This window comes from Pipistrellus kuhlii, unplaced genomic scaffold (genome assembly GCF_014108245.1).
Source record: "Pipistrellus kuhlii isolate mPipKuh1 unplaced genomic scaffold, mPipKuh1.p scaffold_m20_p_34, whole genome shotgun sequence".
NCBI lineage: Eukaryota > Metazoa > Chordata > Mammalia > Chiroptera > Vespertilionidae > Pipistrellus > Pipistrellus kuhlii.
The window spans coordinates 235,822-252,898 of record NW_023425534.1 but is presented as its reverse complement, the minus strand read 5'-3'; the positions used below and the strand labels follow the sequence as shown (position 1 = coordinate 252,898).

Below are 17,077 nucleotides of genomic sequence, written 5' to 3'. Positions count from 1 at the left end.
TCCTGTGTGGGTGCCTCCTGCCCTCGTGCAGGGCACACAGCCTTTCGTACGTAGGAGGTGGTCACACCTTAAAGATTCGGTGAAATGGAAGCGCTGCTGTGTCTGTCCTTCCTGGGCTGGCCCTGGGCCGGCCGGCCTCTCCCTGCCTCCAGCTCCTGCTCTAACTGGACTGGGCCGGGGTGTCGTGCTCCCCACATCCCGCGGGGCTGGGTCGGCACGGCCCCGCCCCCAAGAAAGGGCGCGGAGACTCGGGGAGAAAGCCTTTATCGGGGCTCAGGGGCGCACGCGCACGCGCACGCGCCAGGAGTAGGTGCTGAGCACGCGCTGCCGCCGGCGCACCACGCAGGTGTAGGTGCCCTCGTTGATGGCGTTGGCGATGATGCTCAGGTGCGCCTCGCCCAGTGCCAGGTACCCGGGGTAGGAGGACTCCAGCGGCTCCTGGTCCTTGTACCAGCTGCGGGGGACAGGGCGTGGCGCTGAGTGGGGAACCCCGGCCGCCACCCCTCGCCCCGGCCGGCACTCACTGCACTTTGCCTTTCTTGTGCAGGATCTTCTGGCCGCAACGGAAGGTCACGTTCCTGCCCTCCGACACCAGGCGGGTTTTGGTCCTGGGGGGCGGCAGGGTGGCGGCCACCGTGGGGAAGGGGAACTCTGTGCGGGAGGGAGGGAGGGAGGTCAGGAGGGAGGGCCCCGCCCCGCCCCGCCCCGCCCCGCCGGCGGGACCGCCGCACCCACCGTAACAGAAGTCGCAGCTGCTGGGGCACAGCCTCTTCATGAGCCTCCGGCGGGCGTCGCAGAAGCCCCTCCGCGCCCAGGACGCGCACACGAACAGCCGGTCCAGGCAGCCTGGAGGGGGGCGGCCCGGCCTCAGCGCCTGCCCCGGCGCCGCCCCCCGCCCCGCAGGCACCCACCGTAGAGCCGGTGCAGCCCCCACAGCTCGTCCTGCGACAGCGCCTTCCAGCCGCGCAGCGTGGCGTTGAGGTGCATGAGCGCGCGGCCGTGCTGCGAGTGCATCAGGCCCAGCGCGTGGCCGATCTCGTGCGCCGCCACGTGAACCAGGTCCGTCAGCCACACGCCTGCGGGCCCCGCGGTCAGCGCAGGCCCCGCCGCCCGCCCGCCCGCCCGCCCCCTCCGGCGCCGCCTCTGCAGGCCGCGGCCTCGGGCGATAAGAGGTTCCCGGCGGGCGGTGAGCTCACCGGGAATGCAGCTCCACTCGGCGCGGGATGAGGGCCTCCTGGGACTCAGGCCTGTGGCCTCAGCCGCCCCCTCCCTGCCTGCATCACCCCAAGTCCCAGCCCCGCTCCCAGCCCTCCGCCGGGACCCCGGGGCGCGGAGGGTCCCCCGGAGCTCGTAGGGACCCCGGGGCGCGGAGGGTCCCCCGGAGCTCGTAGGGACCCCGGGGCGCGGAGGGTCCCCCGGGCCGGCCGTCACCTTTCTTCCAGCTGTAGCGCGTGGGGCCCAGGATCCAGTACTCGCTGTCGTCGAAGTGGATGCCGCCGTGCGGGGGGAAGAAGGCGTGGGCCAGCTCGCCCGTGGGGCCGTCGAAGCAGTGGTGAAGCGCGGACACCAGGCAGTCCGTGTGGTTGGCGGGGTAGAAGCCTGCGGAGCGCGGGCTGAGGGGCGGCGGGGGGAGCGCGGGGCGGGGGAGCGCGGGGCAGAGGCTGGGGGGCATGGGCGAGGGCGCGGCGCTCACCGATCCGCAGGTCGCTGGGCTGCTCGGGGCCCACCTCGCGGAAGCTGAAGGGGGACACGTCGCTCCACATGCGGAAGGCGGCGGCCAGGCCGCGCCGGGTCTCGCTGGGGCTCAGCAGGTTCCGCGGGAAGGAGAGGATCCTGGGGCGGGGGCGGGGGCGGGGGCGGGGGCAGGGTCAGGGGTGGACGGGGCTGCCGCCAGGCCCCCTCCAGGCCCGGGCCGCACCTGTACGTGAGGTTGAAGTGGTCCCAGCGCAGCCGGGCGGGCGTCAGCGTGTAGCGGCGTCTGCGGGGCGCCGGGGCGGGCGGCGGGCCGGGCCCCGGGGAGCCGCGGGCACCCGCGCGGAGGGTCGCGGCGTCTTCCTTCAAGGGAAGCGAGTGCCCTGAGGAGGCGGCCGCGGCGCCCGATCCCAAACTCGGGGAAGAGACGGGGCGGAGGCGGTGGTAGCGCTGCCTGTTCCCACCCCACGCGCCCCTGCAGCCGGAGGGAGAGGGTGAGAGGACCCGCCGGCCGGCGTGGGCGGGGCTGGAGGGTGCTGCCTCCCACCCGCGGGCGCCGTGGGCGCCGGGGGGACTCACCTGCGGGGCGGGCCGGGCGGCCGGCGGGGCCCCGGGCCGGGCCAGCAGCAGGAGCGCGGGCAGCAGGCACAGGGCGCCCAGCGCGGCCCCCCGCCAGCCGGCCGGAGCGCGCGGCCCCGACGCCGCCCAGGGGACGCGGGCCCCGCGGGCCATGGCGCCGGCGGACTTGCTGCGGGGGCTCCGGGCGCGGGGGCTGCGGGGCCGCAGGCGCGCGAGGAGCCGGGGGAGGCGCCCAGGCGGCTCGGGTTACAGCCCGGGGCGGGGGCGGAGGCGGGGGCGGCCGCCCTGAAGGGAACCAGCTGGCCGTCCCACCGCTGGCGCCCGACCCCGCCAGCCTGCGGGCCGGTGGCCGGGGTCGGCAGGGCCGCCGGGGCGGGGTGCTGTGTGGGGGACGCGGGGCGGTGCCGGCGGTCAGGAAGGGACCGGCGCCGGGGGCTCGGCAGAAGGCAGGGACAGGGACGGGCAGTTGGGACCCAAAGGGTCGGGGCTGAGTGACCGGAGGCTTTTTCTCCAATGGGACCCCCCCACCCCCCTGGACACCGGATGAGACCTGGAGGGGAACCTCCGCCGGGCCGGCCCAGGACACGGCCGCCGGCGCGGGCCGGGCAGGGTCCCCGCGCGAGGGGCGGGGACAGGCGGGAGGGACGTGGCAGTGAGTCCGGCGCCGAGGGGGGAGAGGCGGGTGGTGCCTGGGGGTGGCGCCAGGAGTGGGGGGGGGGGGTGCAGAGCCCCCGGGAGCTGGAAGCGGCCCGCCGGGGTACCCCATGGAGACGGGGTTCGGCGCCCCGGGGCAGGGGCTGGGGAGCCAGGAACCCCCCATTGGGCTCTCATCCAGCGGAGCCAGGCGCAGGGCCCCGTTCGGAGGGTCCTGGGTGGGGGGTGGGAGACGCGGTCTTGAGACCGGAAAACTCGACGGGGCCTTCAGGGTGAGCCGGGTGAGGCCGGCCAGGCAGGGTGCTGGCAAGGGTGCCATGGGCCGGGAGACGAAGACAAGGAGGAGAGGCTGGGAGACGGAGGGGCTGTCGGTGGCAGAATGGGGGGAGGATTGGGCCAGACGAGGCCGAGGGTCCGGGCCTGGCCTGGAGCCCAGAGTGACAGGCGCGCGGGCCAGCGGGGTCAGCGCCAAGGGCCTGGCAGCAGCCGCCAGGCTCCGGGGGAGCGGCGGGTGGTTCTTGGAAAGCGCTGCCGCCGGCCCGGCTGGAGCTGCGCCCCCTCCGCGTGGCTAAATGTTCGCCCAACAAAGTGCCCTCCCGTCCCGCGCCCGCTCCTCTTCCCGGACCCTGCGCCCCCTCCCCCTCCCCGCCCCAATCCCGCCGGAACTCAGCCAGAAGCTTCCGCGAGGCCTGCGCCGTCCCCAGGGCCCGCCCGGGAGATAGGGAGGGAGGGGCCGGGGGTCGCAGGAGGCTGCCGGGCCTGGAGGACCTCTGCCCGGGGCTGGCTTCTGGGCCCAGAGCCGGGACAGCGGACACGGGGCGGGACTCTGGCAGAAGCGCGGCCACAGCTGGGCGCGGGCGGAGGGGCCAGGCGGCGCGGGCGGGACCGCTGGTTTCTGTCCGGGAAGAACCGGAACCGCCCGCGCCCCCCCAGACAGGCACCAGGCGGCGAAGTTCGTGAATCTTTTTATAAAACACGGGCGGGCGGGGGCTCGGGGCGGCGGTGGATGGTAGACGGTGGACGGCAGGGCGCGGCTATACGAAGATCTGGATGCGGTCGCGGATGGGCTGGCGGCAGATGGGGCAGGCGCTGAGCGCAGCGCCGCAGGGCGCGCAGGCGCCGTGGCCGCACTGGAACACGAGGCGGATGTGGCTGTCGATGCAGATGGGGCAGGTGATGCGCTCCTCCATCTGCCGGTAGCGGCTCTGCAGCTCCTCCACCAGCTGCCGCGGCGGGCCGGGCGCGGGGGCCGTGCCGGCCACCTCCGTGCCGTCTGCGGCGGGATTAGGCGCGGCCATGGGGTTAGAGCCGGCGGCGGGGGGAGAGGAGGGCAACCCAGTCAGCTCCTCCCGCCCGAGCCCACCCACCTGGCAGCAGCTTCTTGCTGATGGGCACCTGGCACCTGATGCACTTCTTCATCCTGCGCGCGCATTCTGTGGGGGAGGGGCGCTGTTGGGTGGGGCCGCACTCCCGCTCCTCCCCCTCCTCCTGCTCCCACCCGCGCCCCGCACTTACCCTCGCACACCGTGCGGTGCTGGCACGGCGAGAACAGCACCAGCAGCGCCAGCTCAGAGCACACCAGGCATTCGGCCGCCTCCGGCCCCGCAGGCAGGGCCGCGTGCAGGTTGGACGTGGTGCTGGGGGTGCTGAGCAGCAGCCTGGGGTCTGGGGCCGCGCCCCCGCCCGCCTGCCGCTCCCTGCAGGTGGAGGAGGGGGGCTTGACAGGGCCGCTGGGGTGCCGCCCCTGCCACGCCCACCACGCCCCACCGGCTCACCGGAAGCGCTGGGCACAGCCCTGGAGGGCCTTGAGGACTCGGCCCTCCACAGCCAAGTCCAGCGGGGAGCGGCCGCGGTGGTTGGTGTAGTTCACGTCCGCGCCCTCCAGCACCAGGAAGCAAGCGATGGCGGCGCCCACCGTCAGTTCTGCGCTGGCAGGGAGGCCCGAGGCCTGCAGCTGGGGGCAGAGGCCACAAGGCTGGCAGACCTCAGGGGGAGCACCAGCTGCCCCATGCAGGGCAGAGGGGAGGTGGCGGGAAAAGCCCGAGAGAAGGGGTGAATGCTGAGAAACCCACCCCCTTTCCCAGGCTGCTCAGGAGCACAGAATGCAGGGATGCTGGCCACACTAGGTGACGGGGACAGAGACACCTCCTGCCAACAGCTGACCTGGGGGCTACCCAACCCTCAAGGGCCTGGCTTCCAGGAAGCACCCTTCGAGAGAGTGGCGGTCACTCGGGGCCTGCCTGGGACCTGCAGCCAGGTGCTCGGCCACCTCTCCAGCCCCAGCCCCACCTGCTCACCCTGGACAGCAGCTGCAGAGTCCCCGGGGCCCCCCGGGGCCCGTCGGCCACCAGGGGCTGCAGCTGGTGCCGCCGCAGGGCCAGGTGCAGAGCCGTGTCCCCCTCCTCGTCCTCGGCGTTGACGCTGCAGCCGGCGTCCACCAGCAGCGGCACCAGCCCCACGTGGGCCTGCCGCACGGCCAGGTGCAGCGGGGACTGGAGCTTCCGGTTTCGGACGTTCACATCACAGCGGCCCTGGGGGGCGGGGGGCCGGGCTCAGCCTGGGGCCCGAGGGCCCCGACTCCCCCCCGGGGCAGCGGGCTGTCCTCACCTCCTGGATGAGAATCTGGGCCACCTCCCGGTGGTTGTTGAGGGCGGCCAGGTGCACTGCCGTGAAGCCATCCTCCTTCTTGGCGTCCACCAGCTGCCGTGCCCAGGCCAGGATCCTCCTGACGGCTCTGAGGGGCGGGGAGGTGTCTGGTGGAGGGGGCTCCCGGTGCCCAGCAGCGTGGCGGGAGCTGCTCGGGCTGTGCCCACCCCAACTCACAGCGCGTGGCCCTTGAGGGCCGCGTGGTGCAGCAAGGTGAAGCCCTGGCTGTTGGTGGCGGTGACGTCGATGCCCGGCACCTCCGTGAGCACCTCCACGATGCCGCTGGCGCCGGCGCCCGCAGAGATGGCGTAGTGCAGGGGCGTGTTGGCCTGGGCGTCCTGTCGGGGGGCAGTGGTCAGCGGCGGCAGGGCTCCGTGAGCCCGGGGAAGGACGGCCCCGCACTCACTGGCAGGTTGACGTCGCAGCCCAGCTCGCACAGGGCCCTCACCACCTCCAGGAAGCCCCTCTGCACGGCCACGTGCAGCGCGGTGCTCCGGGTGCCGTTCAGCGCATTGGCCTGGCACCCCGCAGCCAGGAGCAGGCGGGCGGCCTCGGGCTGGTTCCTGGGGGGAGAGGAGGCGGCAGGGTGCTGTGCCCACTGGCAGCACTGCAGGCCCAGCCCCCACCGAGCCGCCAGGCTCACCCCAGGGCCGCATAGTGCAGAGCCGTGTTGCCCTCCTCGTCGGCCAGGTCCACGCCTGCCCGGGCCTGCAGCAGCAGACGCAGCAGCTCCACCTGGCCCAGGTAGGCAGCCACCTGCAGGGCCGTCCTGCCCTGGTTCTTGGTGTCCACCTGCTGGGAGCACTGCTGGTCAGTTCCCGGCCCCCTTCCCCCGGGGCGGGCCAAGCCTGGGACGAGGGTGGGCCTCAGGAGCGTGCCTGCTCAGGGTGCCTCCGCAGCAGGTCCAGAGCCCGGGCCACGTTGCCCAGGGCCGCCTCCACCACCAGCCGCCCTGGGTGCTCCGGGTCACTCTTCTGGGCTCGAAGCTTATCCAGGACCACACTCAGGGAGCCTGGGGGAGGGGGGGCGGGCAGGGGAGGTCAGGCAGGGGCCATGGGAGGCCCCCTCCCCCCTGTGGCCGCTGCTGGGTCCCGCACTTTTGTTCTCCCGGGCGCGCTCAGCCACGTCCAGGTTGGCGTCCTCCTCGGGCCGATAGGCCAGCAGGCAAGAGGGGCTGAAGGTCCACAGCTGACCACCGACCGCCACTCGCAGGCTCCCGTCTCCGAACACCTTCACCACCTTCCCAACTTGGCCCAGGGCCTGAGAAGAGGGAGATCACAGGCTGGGCCCCAGGGTTGAGGGAGGAGCAGCGAAGGCAGGGAGGGATGGGGGTCTCACAGGCGCCATGTCATCGGTCCACTCGCCGTGCCCGGCCTGCAGCCGCTTCACCGTGTCTAGGTCGTCCATGACCCGCACCACGTCGCCCACCCAGAAGGAGTTGTGCTGAGTGAGAGAGAGGCCGATGAGGGGCCCGGCCGGCCCTGAGGCTGCCCAGGGTCGTGGAGCAGGAGGTACCCCATCAAGCTCCACAGGACAGGTCGGCCTGAACTCAACCCTAAACCGACCAGAAACACAACCAAAGGGTCTGTCTGGACAAGACCCCTGTGACCAGGGTGGCCCTGGACAGCTCAGCCCCTGTGCCCGGGGGTGGCAGCTGAAGAGACCAGACTGAAACAAGCTCAGATGGGGAGCAGGCAGCTGGCCATAACCAGGGGCAGGGCCAGAACAGCAGGGAGACAGATCAGGGCCCACTCCCCACCCCCAATGCCCCCCATTGTGCCCTCACCTGCACGGGACTCGCTCTACAAACTGTCTCATGACACCACACACACCCTCCTCGGCACCCACTCCTTTCAGGGCCCCGTCCGTGGAGGAACCCCTCCCAGCTGCCCATCGACCTCCCTCAGCCTCGATCCCAGCTGGGAATCCTGCTTCCCAGACGCTCCTTCCCAGCCCCCACTGTGGGCCAAGCATCTGTCCTAAGGGCCTTCCCACACCCATCACCATCCCACGTGCTCCCCCACAGCACCCACGGGAGCACATGAGAAAGTAAAGCAATTACGTGGCCACCTGCCCATAGCGCTGTAGTGGCTTCCTGGCTCTGCCCTGCCCTCCTACGTCCCTTCACACCTGGACCCCAGGCCCTCTCCTCCTCCTCAGGGATGAGCAGGTCCTCGGAGGGTACAGAGAACGGACAGGGCTCGCCCCGCCCCCCATGCACCTTGGTGAGAGCCCCCGGGTGGAAGGTCCAGCGGGTCTCGTGGCTGAACTGCACACGCACGTCCCCCCGGTCCGTGATGCGGTGCACGGTGCCCGTCTGTCCGATAAACTGTGGCGGGTCGTGGAGGCTGTGGCTGGGGGTCCGGGGGAGGTGGGGAGGGGCGGGCACAGGGCCGACGGGCGGAGCAGCTCACCTCCGCCATCCTGGGGTTCCAGCCGCCATGGCCTTCCTGCATCTCCCTCAGGACGTCGGTGTCCAGCAGACACGTGACCTTGTCCCCGGGCTGGAAGGGCTGGCCGTCAGCACTCACCCGGCGCTGCAGCTCTGCGGGCTTGCCTGGAGGCAGGCGCAGGCCCAGCTCAGGCAGCACCCCCACCCCGGGGCCCTCCCCCAGAGGCCCCAGCCCAGCCCAGCAGGCCCAGCCAGGCGGGACGCGGCCAGCAGCCTTACCCAGCCGCGGGAGGTGCTCCTTGTAGTAGAAGCCGCCGGCCGCCTCGCCCACACACTTGAGGTCCACCTTGCCCTTGTGCCCCACGCGGTACACATTGGTGGTGCCATCGGCCCACGTCACGCTGGCCACGCTCCGGCCTGTCTCCACGTCCCAGCCACGGATGTCCACCACTCGGCCTGGCTTCCCTTCCCCTCCTGGAGAGACATGCCCCACCAGCAGCTAAGCGCCTGCCACGAGGCACAGCCATAGCCAGGGCCAGCCCAGCCCCACCTCCCCCGGGACCCCCACTCACCGTCCTGTGAGCCCCACTCCCAGTCGGGGCCCCGCACCACCTTTGCCCCCTGGAAGATGCCCCTCAATGGGATCCGCGGGAGGCCCTGGCGGGGACTCAGGGTGACCCTGCAAGACAGCGTGTCCTGGGCCATGCGGATGGCGGTGTGAAGGCACCGGCCTCTGTCCAGCCCAGCTCGCTCCCGGCGCCCAGGGCCCGGACGGCTGGCCCAGCAGTTAGTTCTGGGCCTCCACACTCGGCCTGGAGCTGCTGACCGTGTTCCTCCAGGGGGCCCTTCCCGATGCACCCAGGCCCCCTCACAGCATGGCCTGCCCCCAAGCTTGGCGCAGGCCCTGTCCAGGGATGGCCAGCACAGACAACGGAGGAAGAGAACACAGGCTTGGCCACAGGCACCCAGACAGCTGAGCCTGCTCTGCCACTGGCTCAGGAACAGGGAAGGTTTCTCTGCCCCCCACCCCAGCAGCCTTGTCCCCAGCCTAATCCTCCCCCCTCCCGCCCACCACCACAGCCAAGGAGGCTCCTGGCCAGACCCAGCTCCTGCCCATGTGCCCAGGGGCTGGCCCAGCGTACGCTGCCCACTGCCACGCCCAGAACCTCCACGGAGGATGCTGGCTACAGGGCCAGCACAGGCCACCTCAGTGCCGCCATGGCGACACGGGGAGCCACACCTGGCTCTGGGGTGGCACCAGGACCATGGCACCACCTGCTCCCCAGCAGGAGGCAGTGACCATTACTCCGCCCGCTTCAGGGAAATGGCGGGGAAGCCCTGCCCTGGGGGAGCCGCAGAGCCGGGTCCTGCGGCGAGGGCCGTCCTGTAGGAGGCGCTGGCGGCAGGGGGCGGGGGCGCGGACTCACGGGCGGGCGTGGGCGGTCTCATAGCGCTCGAAGGCGTGGGCCAGGTCGTGCTTGTTGTTGAGGTAGCACTGCGTGCACAGGTCGTAGTCCGCGCAGACGCGGCACTTCCAGCGCATGCCGCGCAGCCCGTGCTTCTTGCAGCAGTCACAGATGATGTTGGGGTGCCTCACGCCTGGGGGCGGGGCAGGGTCAGGGGGGGTGGGCGCGCCCCGCCCCCCGCCCGCCCCGCACACGCACCGATCTGGGCGTTGTCGTAGAGCAGCAGGTCGTGCGCGCCCTGGTAGCCGGCGCGGTAGTTGGTGCGGGTGCCGTGGTCCCACTGCACCACCACGGTGCGGTCGGGGGTCGAGGGGCTGCCGTGGCGGCCGAGCTCCACCACCGTGCCCACGCCGCCCTCGCCGCCGTCCTGCTGGCCCCACTTCCAGTCCACGCCCCGCACCACGCGCATGCCCACCTGCACGCCGGCCTGGGGGTCTGGGTCCATGGTGGGGGCGCTGCTCTGGGACCTGCAGGCAGAGGGCACCCTCAGGCCACAGTGAGCTGCAGGGAAGGTAGGAGAGGCACCCAGCCGAGGGGGGGGGGCTGGGAACTACAGGCGCCTGGAGCCCACGGAGGGGTGGGGCCGCCGGGGAGAGCAGCCTTAGGTGGGGGTGGCACACCCCGGGGGGCGGGCACCTCTCTGAAGGTCCCTCCAGCTGTGGTGACCCTGCGACCAGGGACACACCTGGCAGGGAAGTCCCTCAGTCAGTGCCCACGAGAAGGTCCAGTGCTGGGTGCTCACGGGTGAGTGGACGTGGCTCCCGGCAGCAGTGAAAGGTCTGACAGCGATGCTGGCGGCAGAAAACAGACGTGCAGTGATTGATGAGGGGACAGCTTCCGCTCAGAACGGCTGCTCCTGAGACACCAGGGCCGAAAGGCGGCGACCCACCCACCGGAGTGCGTCAGCGCGTCCCACAAAGGGCTTGTCCCTGAGAGGGCGCCGAACAGAGCAGACACCCCACAGAACAGGCAGCACACTGACGGGCCACCACCCGCCAAACCCCACAGCCCATCTACAGAAAGGCCACGAACCGGAAAGCAGGCCCAGCCTTGGGGGGAAGGGGCGGGGCAGTGGCAGAAGTGGCCCTGGGGCCCAGGACCAGCCAGGTGCTACTTCCTGACCTGGAAACACATGCCTGCTCACCTGGAAGCTGGGCTCACTGTGCCTGTGCCCCCACCAAATGCTCTGCATAGAGTCTCCTGCGCAACAGGAAGGCCTGGAAGAGTGGAGAGAGAAAGCTCCAGGAGAGGCGGAAGGACTGCTGGGAGGCAAGGGGCCTCACGGAGGGTCAGGACTCGGCGGAGGGGGGGGGGGCGTGGGGGGGCCCCCTCGGGGCGGGGCTGGGGGCAGCCAAGGTGCAGTCACTGGGCACTGAGGCCAGCCCAGGGAGGAAGGCCAATCCCCCTCCACCCAGGCCCCGCTCCCAGTCCTGGCCCTGCGTCACCCCCAGCCTGACACTCGGCACCCCAGGCCTGGCCAGCGCAGGGAACGCCTGTCCGGCTGAGACCGAAGACGGGCAGCAAGGAGAGGCAGTGGCCAGGCTTCCTGCCGACTCCTACTCCAGCCAGCAGCAGGGCCCACACCCCAAGGGCACCCGAGGCCCACCCTCTACCCTGCCCACTCTGAGATGGCACCCAGCACAGGTGGGCAGGCCCTTGGTCCCAGCCCAGCCTGAGGGTCCGTCTGCCCCTGCCGGACCTCTGGGGCTTCCCCAGACAGGCGGATGTTTTGAAAACGAGGACCAATGGCTAATCAGAAGCCTTTCCCCAGGAACCCCACTCACTGCTGATTGGCCAGCGGCTCACCCCCCTGGGCCACGCCCCCTTCTGCTGCCTGTCCTGCCCTCCCCTCTACTGTCTCCATAAGATGAGCCCCAGGCCCGAGGCCACTGCGGGCTCCAGCCACCAGCTCAGCCCCCAGGCCTGCCGTGAGAAAGGGCCCACATCAGAATGATCCCTGACAATGCTCTGAATGGTGTCAGCAAGCCCCGGGGAGGGGGAGCGTCCTGGGCTGCCACCTCTGCAGTCAGGCATGGCAAGCCACCCACGTGTGGCCTCAGGGGCCTCCCGTCAGAGCTGCCACGTGTGTCTGACTCAGGTGGAGCAGCACCAGCCTGGGGTGGGCTGTGGGCAGTGATTTCGCTGTCCCTGAGGGCACAGGCCCCATCCCCCCCCCAGGCTGCAGCGCTCACACACCCGCCCCGCCCTGACGCACCTGCTGAGCTGCAGCTGGCCAGAGCGGCCTCTTTCACTGCTACAGACAAGTGTGGACACGTGGGCCCAACTGACGACCCCTGCGTGCAGGGGCCCCCCAACTGCAGGCCCAGAAACTGGCCCCACACCGAGATAAAGCACTCACACAACTGCCATGGCTGCTCCTGAGAGCATCCACCTGGGGACTGAGGGTCCCAGGGTTGATTCTGGTCAGGGCACAGGCCCACGTTGGGGGATCGATCCCCAATGCAGGAGGCAGCTGACCCATGATTCTCTCTCATCATTGATGTTTCTGTCTCTCTCCTCCCTTCCTCTCTAAAATCAATAAAAATTTATTTTAAATAATAACAATATTGCCGAAACCGGTTTGGCTCAATGGATAGAGCGTCGGCTTGGGGACTGAAAGGTCCTGGGTTCGATTCCGGTAAAGGGCATGTACCTTGGTTGCGGGCATATCCCCAGTGTGGGGTGTGCAAGAAGCAGCTGATCGATGACTCTCTCTCATCGATGATTCTAACTCTCTATCTCCCTCCCTCCCTTTCTGTACAAAATCAATAAAATATATTTTAAAAATAATAATAATAATAATAACAATATTAATAAAAAAGAACTCGGGCAGGAAAGGACCCAAGAGCCAACACCCATGCCCTGTGGGCCCGGCCTGAGCCTGCGAGCCGGCCACCACACTGGCCTGGCCTCTGGCCTCCGGCCCTGGCATTGCTGCAGGAGCATCTCCAACAAGCCGTGCGGCAGGGGCCCCTGAGCAGGGCCCTGCCCTCCAGGGTGGGCACAGGATGGAGAGTGGGGCAGGGTGCCTGGCGGGATCTATGAAGTCAGGGCCAAGCCTCCCTCAGCTGCTGAATGGCATGGGGGCCGCAGGGTAGGGTTACCGGCGCCTCCGGCCAGGACCTGATGTCTTCACACCTGGTATTTTTAGCTCAGCCGGACAGCTCGTTCTCCAGCCCCAGCCAGGAAACCACCGCCTCCCAGGGCTGACCCTCTCGGGAGCCCACCAGCCCACATGGGACACCCCCAGGTCGGGGCACGGGCCCCCAGCCCCTCACCTCTCTTGCCCAGACCAACACGCCTGGGGGGGAAGGTGGAGGACAGAGGCGCGTCCTGTTCTGGGGCACCCCCGGCCTGAGCCCCTTCCCGTCACCGCCCTCCACACCCCATCCCGCGGGCTTGGGGTCTGCCCTCGCTTCAGCGTGGCATCACCCAGAGCGTGAGCAAGGCATCCAGCAACGCCTGCCCGCTGCCCACTCCTCCACATTTGCCTCCGTGATGGGGCCCCAGCCCCGGGCCCCTTGTGAGGGGAGCAGTGGCTTCCCAGGCCTCTCCACCACCTTTCTCCACCCCCTTCCCTGCCTTGTCTCCATCGCCATCCTCCTGGAGCCCAGCACATGACACCAGGTCGTGGGGTCAAAGTTCATCCCCACCTCAGGAGGTCCCACCAGGGTGTGTGCACAGGGGTGGCGAGTGGGGACGGACCTGAGTCAGGAGCAGGCAGGGGCCAGGAAGGGAACCCACCCAGAAACCAATTCCTTTCCTTTCTTTACCAGAAACACAGCCGCCAAGATGTCCTGTTGGAAACCGGGAGCAATCACCGACACAGACCACAGCCAAGCAAACAGGCAGCCAGCTGGCAAGTCTGGAGAAAAACGGATTAAAAGGTGGTTTCAGACCCACCAGCGTGGCTCAGTGGTGAGCACTGACCTACGAACCAGGAGATCATGGTTACATTCCCGGTCAGGACACAGGCCCGGGTTGTAGGCTCCATCCCCAGTGGGGGGCGTGCAGGAGGCACCTGATCCATGATTCTCTCTCATCAATGATGTTTCTATCTGTGTCTTCTCTCCCTTCCTCTCTGAAATGTGTGTGTGTGTGTATTATATGTGTGTGTGTATTTAAAAGGTGGTTTCACATTTGCAGCATTTACCACAACCAAACAAGGTGGCCTGGGTCTGCTGTCAGCTGCCCGCCTATGGGGGGGGGGGGGGGCAGAGCTCTTTACAAATGGGCTGCGGGGACCACGTCAAGGGAGATGTTCCTCTATTTGTGAACCTTTTATTGGGAAAAAACTTAAAAGCTATTGAGATTAAATCACATTTTTAAAAAAAGGTTGTCCCATTTGCCCAGGAGCTGGGCAGACAGAGGCAGCCACTCCCCTCCCTGCACCCCCAGAGCCTGCTGCTGCTGCTGGAATCAACCCCGCCCCGGGGTGGAGGATCAACAGGCACCTGTCACGTGGCCGCCTGGCCGACACCGCGGGGACACGCTGGGGAGGGGGAGAGAGGGGGCCCTGGGACAGAGCTGAGGAGGCCTGCGGGGCTAGCCCGAAGGAAGGGCAGGTGGTCACCACCGGGGGGAGCCTGCAGCTGGTGGCGGTTGGGGTGCTGATACTCAGGCCACAGAGGAATGGCAGGAGGGGGCCGCCAGGAAGGCCCGGGTTCCCCAGGGCTTCCACCCGCTTAGGTGGCCTGACCCCCGCCCGCTGGTGCTCGCCGGGCGCCTGTCTGACACCTTGGCTGGTTTCTCCAACTGGCTCTGGACTCAGGGGGAGGCAGGAGGATCGATCGCGCCTTCTCCCCTGGCCCCTACCTAACGCACACGCACTCAGAGCATCACCTTCGGACATGGCCCCGGACCGAACGACCTGCGGGCTGCAGCTGGGATGCGCGGGCGGAGGGCACCGGAGGCGGGGCGGCCTGGCTGCTCCGGGGCCGCGGTCTACAGCCCTGCCCGGGTCAGCGCCCCAGCCTGCCGCCCGCCCCGCGGGGCTCGCTGGTCGCGGCCGCCGGGAGCGGAGCCAGAGGGCGGCCCCGGCCCTGCAGACTCCCCGGCCCCGCGCTGCGCCCCGGCCGCCGGCGTCCGCCCGCGGGGGCAGCGGGGGCGGCGGGGCGCCGGGCCGGCGGCGGACAGGGCAGGGCCGGCGCCACCCCGAGGCTGACCGCCTCGCCCCGCCCGGCCGCCCCGCCCCCTGTCATTCCATCTCCTTCCCGGGAAGTCGCCGGGCCCCGCGGTGACTGACCCCGGCCCGGCCGCAGTGCCGCCGCTGCCGACCCCTCCACTTGCCCGGAAGTTTGCGTCCCGCGGCGGGAGCTCCGGGACCTGAGGAGCCAGAGTGTGTCAGCGCCGGCCGGCCCGCGGCCCCTCGGCGCCTCAGCACCGGCCAGCCGGGCCGCCGCGACGCCGCGCCCGCGCCCACCGGCCGAGGCTGCCGAAGCCCCCGGCGCTCGGGCTCCTGGGGCCGCCGCAGGGCCTGCCGGGAGTTGTAGTCCACAGCCCGCGGGCGCCGGGAGAGGGGGCGGGCCCGAACCACAACTCCCAGGAGACCCCGCGGCGGCGGTGACGACAGAGGCTGCAGGGGGCTCTGCGGGTGAGCGGGCGAGCCGGCGGGCGGGGTGAGAGAGGGACCCCAGGTCCCGCAACGATGGGAGGAGGCCTGCTTCCCCAGGGAGGAGCTGGGGATCGTGCTTGGCTCTGCACCGCCGCGGACGTGGGCGTGTTCGCGTCGGACAGCGTGGGACGCACGTCAGAGGACTGCGGTGGCCTCAGGGAGCTGTCGCCTCGCCGGGGACAGGGGGCGTGCGCCCGAATGGGAAGGGGCCGGGGTCATCGAGGGCCGAGCACGCGCGGGGACAAACTGGGCACCAGGGGGCCGAAGCCCCGAGTATCCAATCCGGGGAGCGTGCGAAACAGGGGTCAAGCTCTTCCGCCCCGGGGGCGGGGGGTTGAGCCGGAAGTGCGTCACGGATGGGCGGGCCGTCTTTGCCCAACCCTACGTGGCGCTACACGGTTCGGAGACGCGTTCCGTTACCAGGGAGACGGAGGCTGCGGATGCCTGGGCGTCTGTCTGCAGCATTTTTAATATATATATTTTATTGATTTTTTTACAGAGAGGAAGGGAGAGGGATAGTTAAAAACATCAATGAGAGAGAATCACCGATCAGCTGTCTCTTGCAAACTCCCTATTGGGTATGCACCGGCAACCAAGGTACATGCCCTTGACCGGAATCGAACCCGCGACCATTGAGTCCGCAGGTCGACGCTCTATCTACTGAGCCAAACTGGCTAGGCCAGAACCTACATGTCTCTAAACCAGGGGCTGCTGGTCTTTTATGTGTTTAGACATTTCTGTGGACTTCCAGATGTCAGTGAGAACTTTATCTCCAAGCAACCCTGCCACCTATGGCCACGTGATCTCCCTCCCATTAGGATTACATCACCGGTCTGGTGCTAGCTGCTATGCCACCTGTATTGCATAAAACTCTGCCTCTGTTCTTTCACAGTATTTTTTTTTTCTTTTGAGTTAATACCTAGTAATTTTTCTTTTCTTTTTTTTATTTTATTGATTTTTTTACAGAGAGAGAGGGAGAGAGAGCTAGAAAACGTCGATGAGAGAGAAACATCGACCAGCTGCCCCCTGCACACACACACACACACACACACACACACACACACACCGGGGATGTGCCCTTGCCCGGAATCGAACCCGGGACCCCTCAATCCGCAGACCGATGCTCTTACCACTGAGCCAAACCGGCTTCGGCCCTAGTATTCTTCTTATGCCTAGAATTTTACTAACTCATACCTAATTTCCCCCCAAGGCTCTAACATCTTTGCCACATGCCTATTGACAACATTTTCCAAAGGCTCAGACACATTCTATTTAATCCCTGGAGACCTCTCTGCCAGAGCCCCGGGCCTCCTGTTCCAGTCCAGGCTGATGGCTTCCTAGCCATCCATACTGTCATCTTTCTCTACTCATCCTGCTGGCTCTGCCTCTCCCCAGTGCAGGAGTCCGTTACCTGGAACCTGTGCTGACCCCCTACTTGGTTAGCCCTCTAATAGCTTCCTGGGAAGAGTCCATATCTGAAGTATGTTTATTCTACTCTCACTCTGATTGATCATTTGGCAGGGTATAGAATTCCATGTGGGAAATACTTTTCCTTCAAGATATTTTGAAGTCATAGGTTTTTTGTTTGTTTTTTTTTCTTTCAGCTCCCAGGTGGGCAGTTGAAAACTCCAAAGCCATTCTGATTCCTGGCGATTTGTATGGGATATGTTTGTTCTCTGAGAAAGCGTGTAGGATCTTTATCCTGTGCTGTCAAGTGTCACAATGATACACCTCGATGTGGACCTTTCTACTCCCATGGATCTATACACACAGTTGTCTTTTTCATCCCAGAGGCTCATGTCCATCTACTTAGGAGGTTTTTTTTTTAATATATATATATATTTTTTATTGATTTCAAAGAGGAAGGGAGAGGGATAGGATGTTACATTTAGTTATGCTTCATTGGTTGATTCTAGTATGTGACCTGACCAGAGGTGAACCCCACAACCGTGGAGTATTGGGATGACGCTCCAACCCACTGAGCTACCCCACCAGGGCCTACAGATGTTTTAAGTTGTAGGACACTGGCCAGGG

The 17,077-nt window shown here is 67.8% G+C and overlaps 2 protein-coding genes across 4 annotated transcripts; both read right to left on the bottom strand.

Annotated features, from left to right (window-relative positions):
• Positions 1 to 250: 250 nt before the first annotated feature.
• On the bottom strand, positions 251 to 2,484 carry MMP23B (matrix metallopeptidase 23B). Of its 2 annotated transcripts, XM_036460819.2 has the most exons (8): positions 2,272 to 2,480; positions 1,919 to 2,055; positions 1,694 to 1,833; positions 1,432 to 1,599; positions 912 to 1,076; positions 736 to 846; positions 525 to 651; positions 251 to 454 (listed from the first exon to the last, which is right to left on the bottom strand). In XM_036460819.2, exons 1-8 carry the CDS (start codon positions 2,422 to 2,424, stop codon positions 274 to 276), a joined length of 1,182 nt encoding a protein of 393 aa, XP_036316712.2. In that variant the 5' UTR covers positions 2,425 to 2,480; the 3' UTR covers positions 251 to 273. The 2 variants fall into 2 exon arrangements, with proteins under 2 accessions (XP_036316712.2, XP_045426482.1); XM_045570526.1 differs by lacking the exon at positions 912 to 1,076 and having other exon boundaries at positions 2,272 to 2,484.
• A 1,393-nt stretch (positions 2,485 to 3,877) lies between these two features.
• On the bottom strand, positions 3,878 to 14,916 carry MIB2 (MIB E3 ubiquitin protein ligase 2). 2 transcript variants are annotated; one of them, XM_045570500.1, is made up of 22 exons: positions 14,707 to 14,916; positions 13,203 to 13,285; positions 10,574 to 10,646; positions 10,114 to 10,220; positions 9,628 to 9,894; positions 9,391 to 9,562; positions 8,536 to 8,642; positions 8,243 to 8,437; positions 7,986 to 8,128; positions 7,793 to 7,900; positions 6,910 to 7,014; positions 6,669 to 6,831; positions 6,450 to 6,583; positions 6,215 to 6,363; positions 5,978 to 6,134; positions 5,749 to 5,909; positions 5,533 to 5,659; positions 5,223 to 5,456; positions 4,701 to 4,879; positions 4,441 to 4,622; positions 4,293 to 4,358; positions 3,878 to 4,198 (listed from the first exon to the last, which is right to left on the bottom strand). In XM_045570500.1, the coding sequence occupies exons 5-22, from the start codon at positions 9,872 to 9,874 to the stop codon at positions 3,960 to 3,962; spliced, it is 2,868 nt and encodes a 955-aa protein (XP_045426456.1). In that variant the 5' UTR covers positions 9,875 to 9,894; positions 10,114 to 10,220; positions 10,574 to 10,646; positions 13,203 to 13,285; positions 14,707 to 14,916; the 3' UTR covers positions 3,878 to 3,959. The 2 variants fall into 2 exon arrangements, with proteins under 2 accessions (XP_045426456.1, XP_036316849.1); XM_036460956.2 differs by lacking the exons at positions 10,574 to 10,646; positions 13,203 to 13,285; positions 14,707 to 14,916 and having other exon boundaries at positions 9,628 to 9,896; positions 10,115 to 10,220.
• Between the last annotated feature and the right edge of the window lie 2,161 nt (positions 14,917 to 17,077).

What these genes read in the sequence shown, in the direction of transcription:
- MMP23B (XM_036460819.2), bottom strand. Translation starts at nt 2,424, where the DNA reads ATGGCCCGCGGGGCCCGCGTCCCCTGGGCGGCGTCGGGGCCGCGCGCT. An exon ending in CCGCCCGGCCCGCCCCGCAG is followed by an intron (nt 2,056 to 2,271) that starts GTGAGTCCCCCC and finishes CTTCCCTTGAAG; the next exon opens with GAAGACGCCGCGACCCTCCG. An exon ending in CACAAGAAAGGCAAAGTGCA is followed by an intron (nt 455 to 524) that starts GTGAGTGCCGGC and finishes TGTCCCCCGCAG; the next exon opens with CTGGTACAAGGACCAGGAGC.
- MIB2 (XM_045570500.1), bottom strand. Translation starts at nt 9,874, where the DNA reads ATGGACCCAGACCCCCAGGCCGGCGTGCAGGTGGGCATGCGCGTGGTG. An exon ending in CTACGACAACGCCCAGATCG is followed by an intron (nt 9,563 to 9,627) that starts GTGCGTGTGCGG and finishes CCCCGCCCCCAG; the next exon opens with GCGTGAGGCACCCCAACATC. An exon ending in CTGCACTATGCGGCCCTGGG is followed by an intron (nt 6,135 to 6,214) that starts GTGAGCCTGGCG and finishes CTCTCCCCCCAG; the next exon opens with GAACCAGCCCGAGGCCGCCC.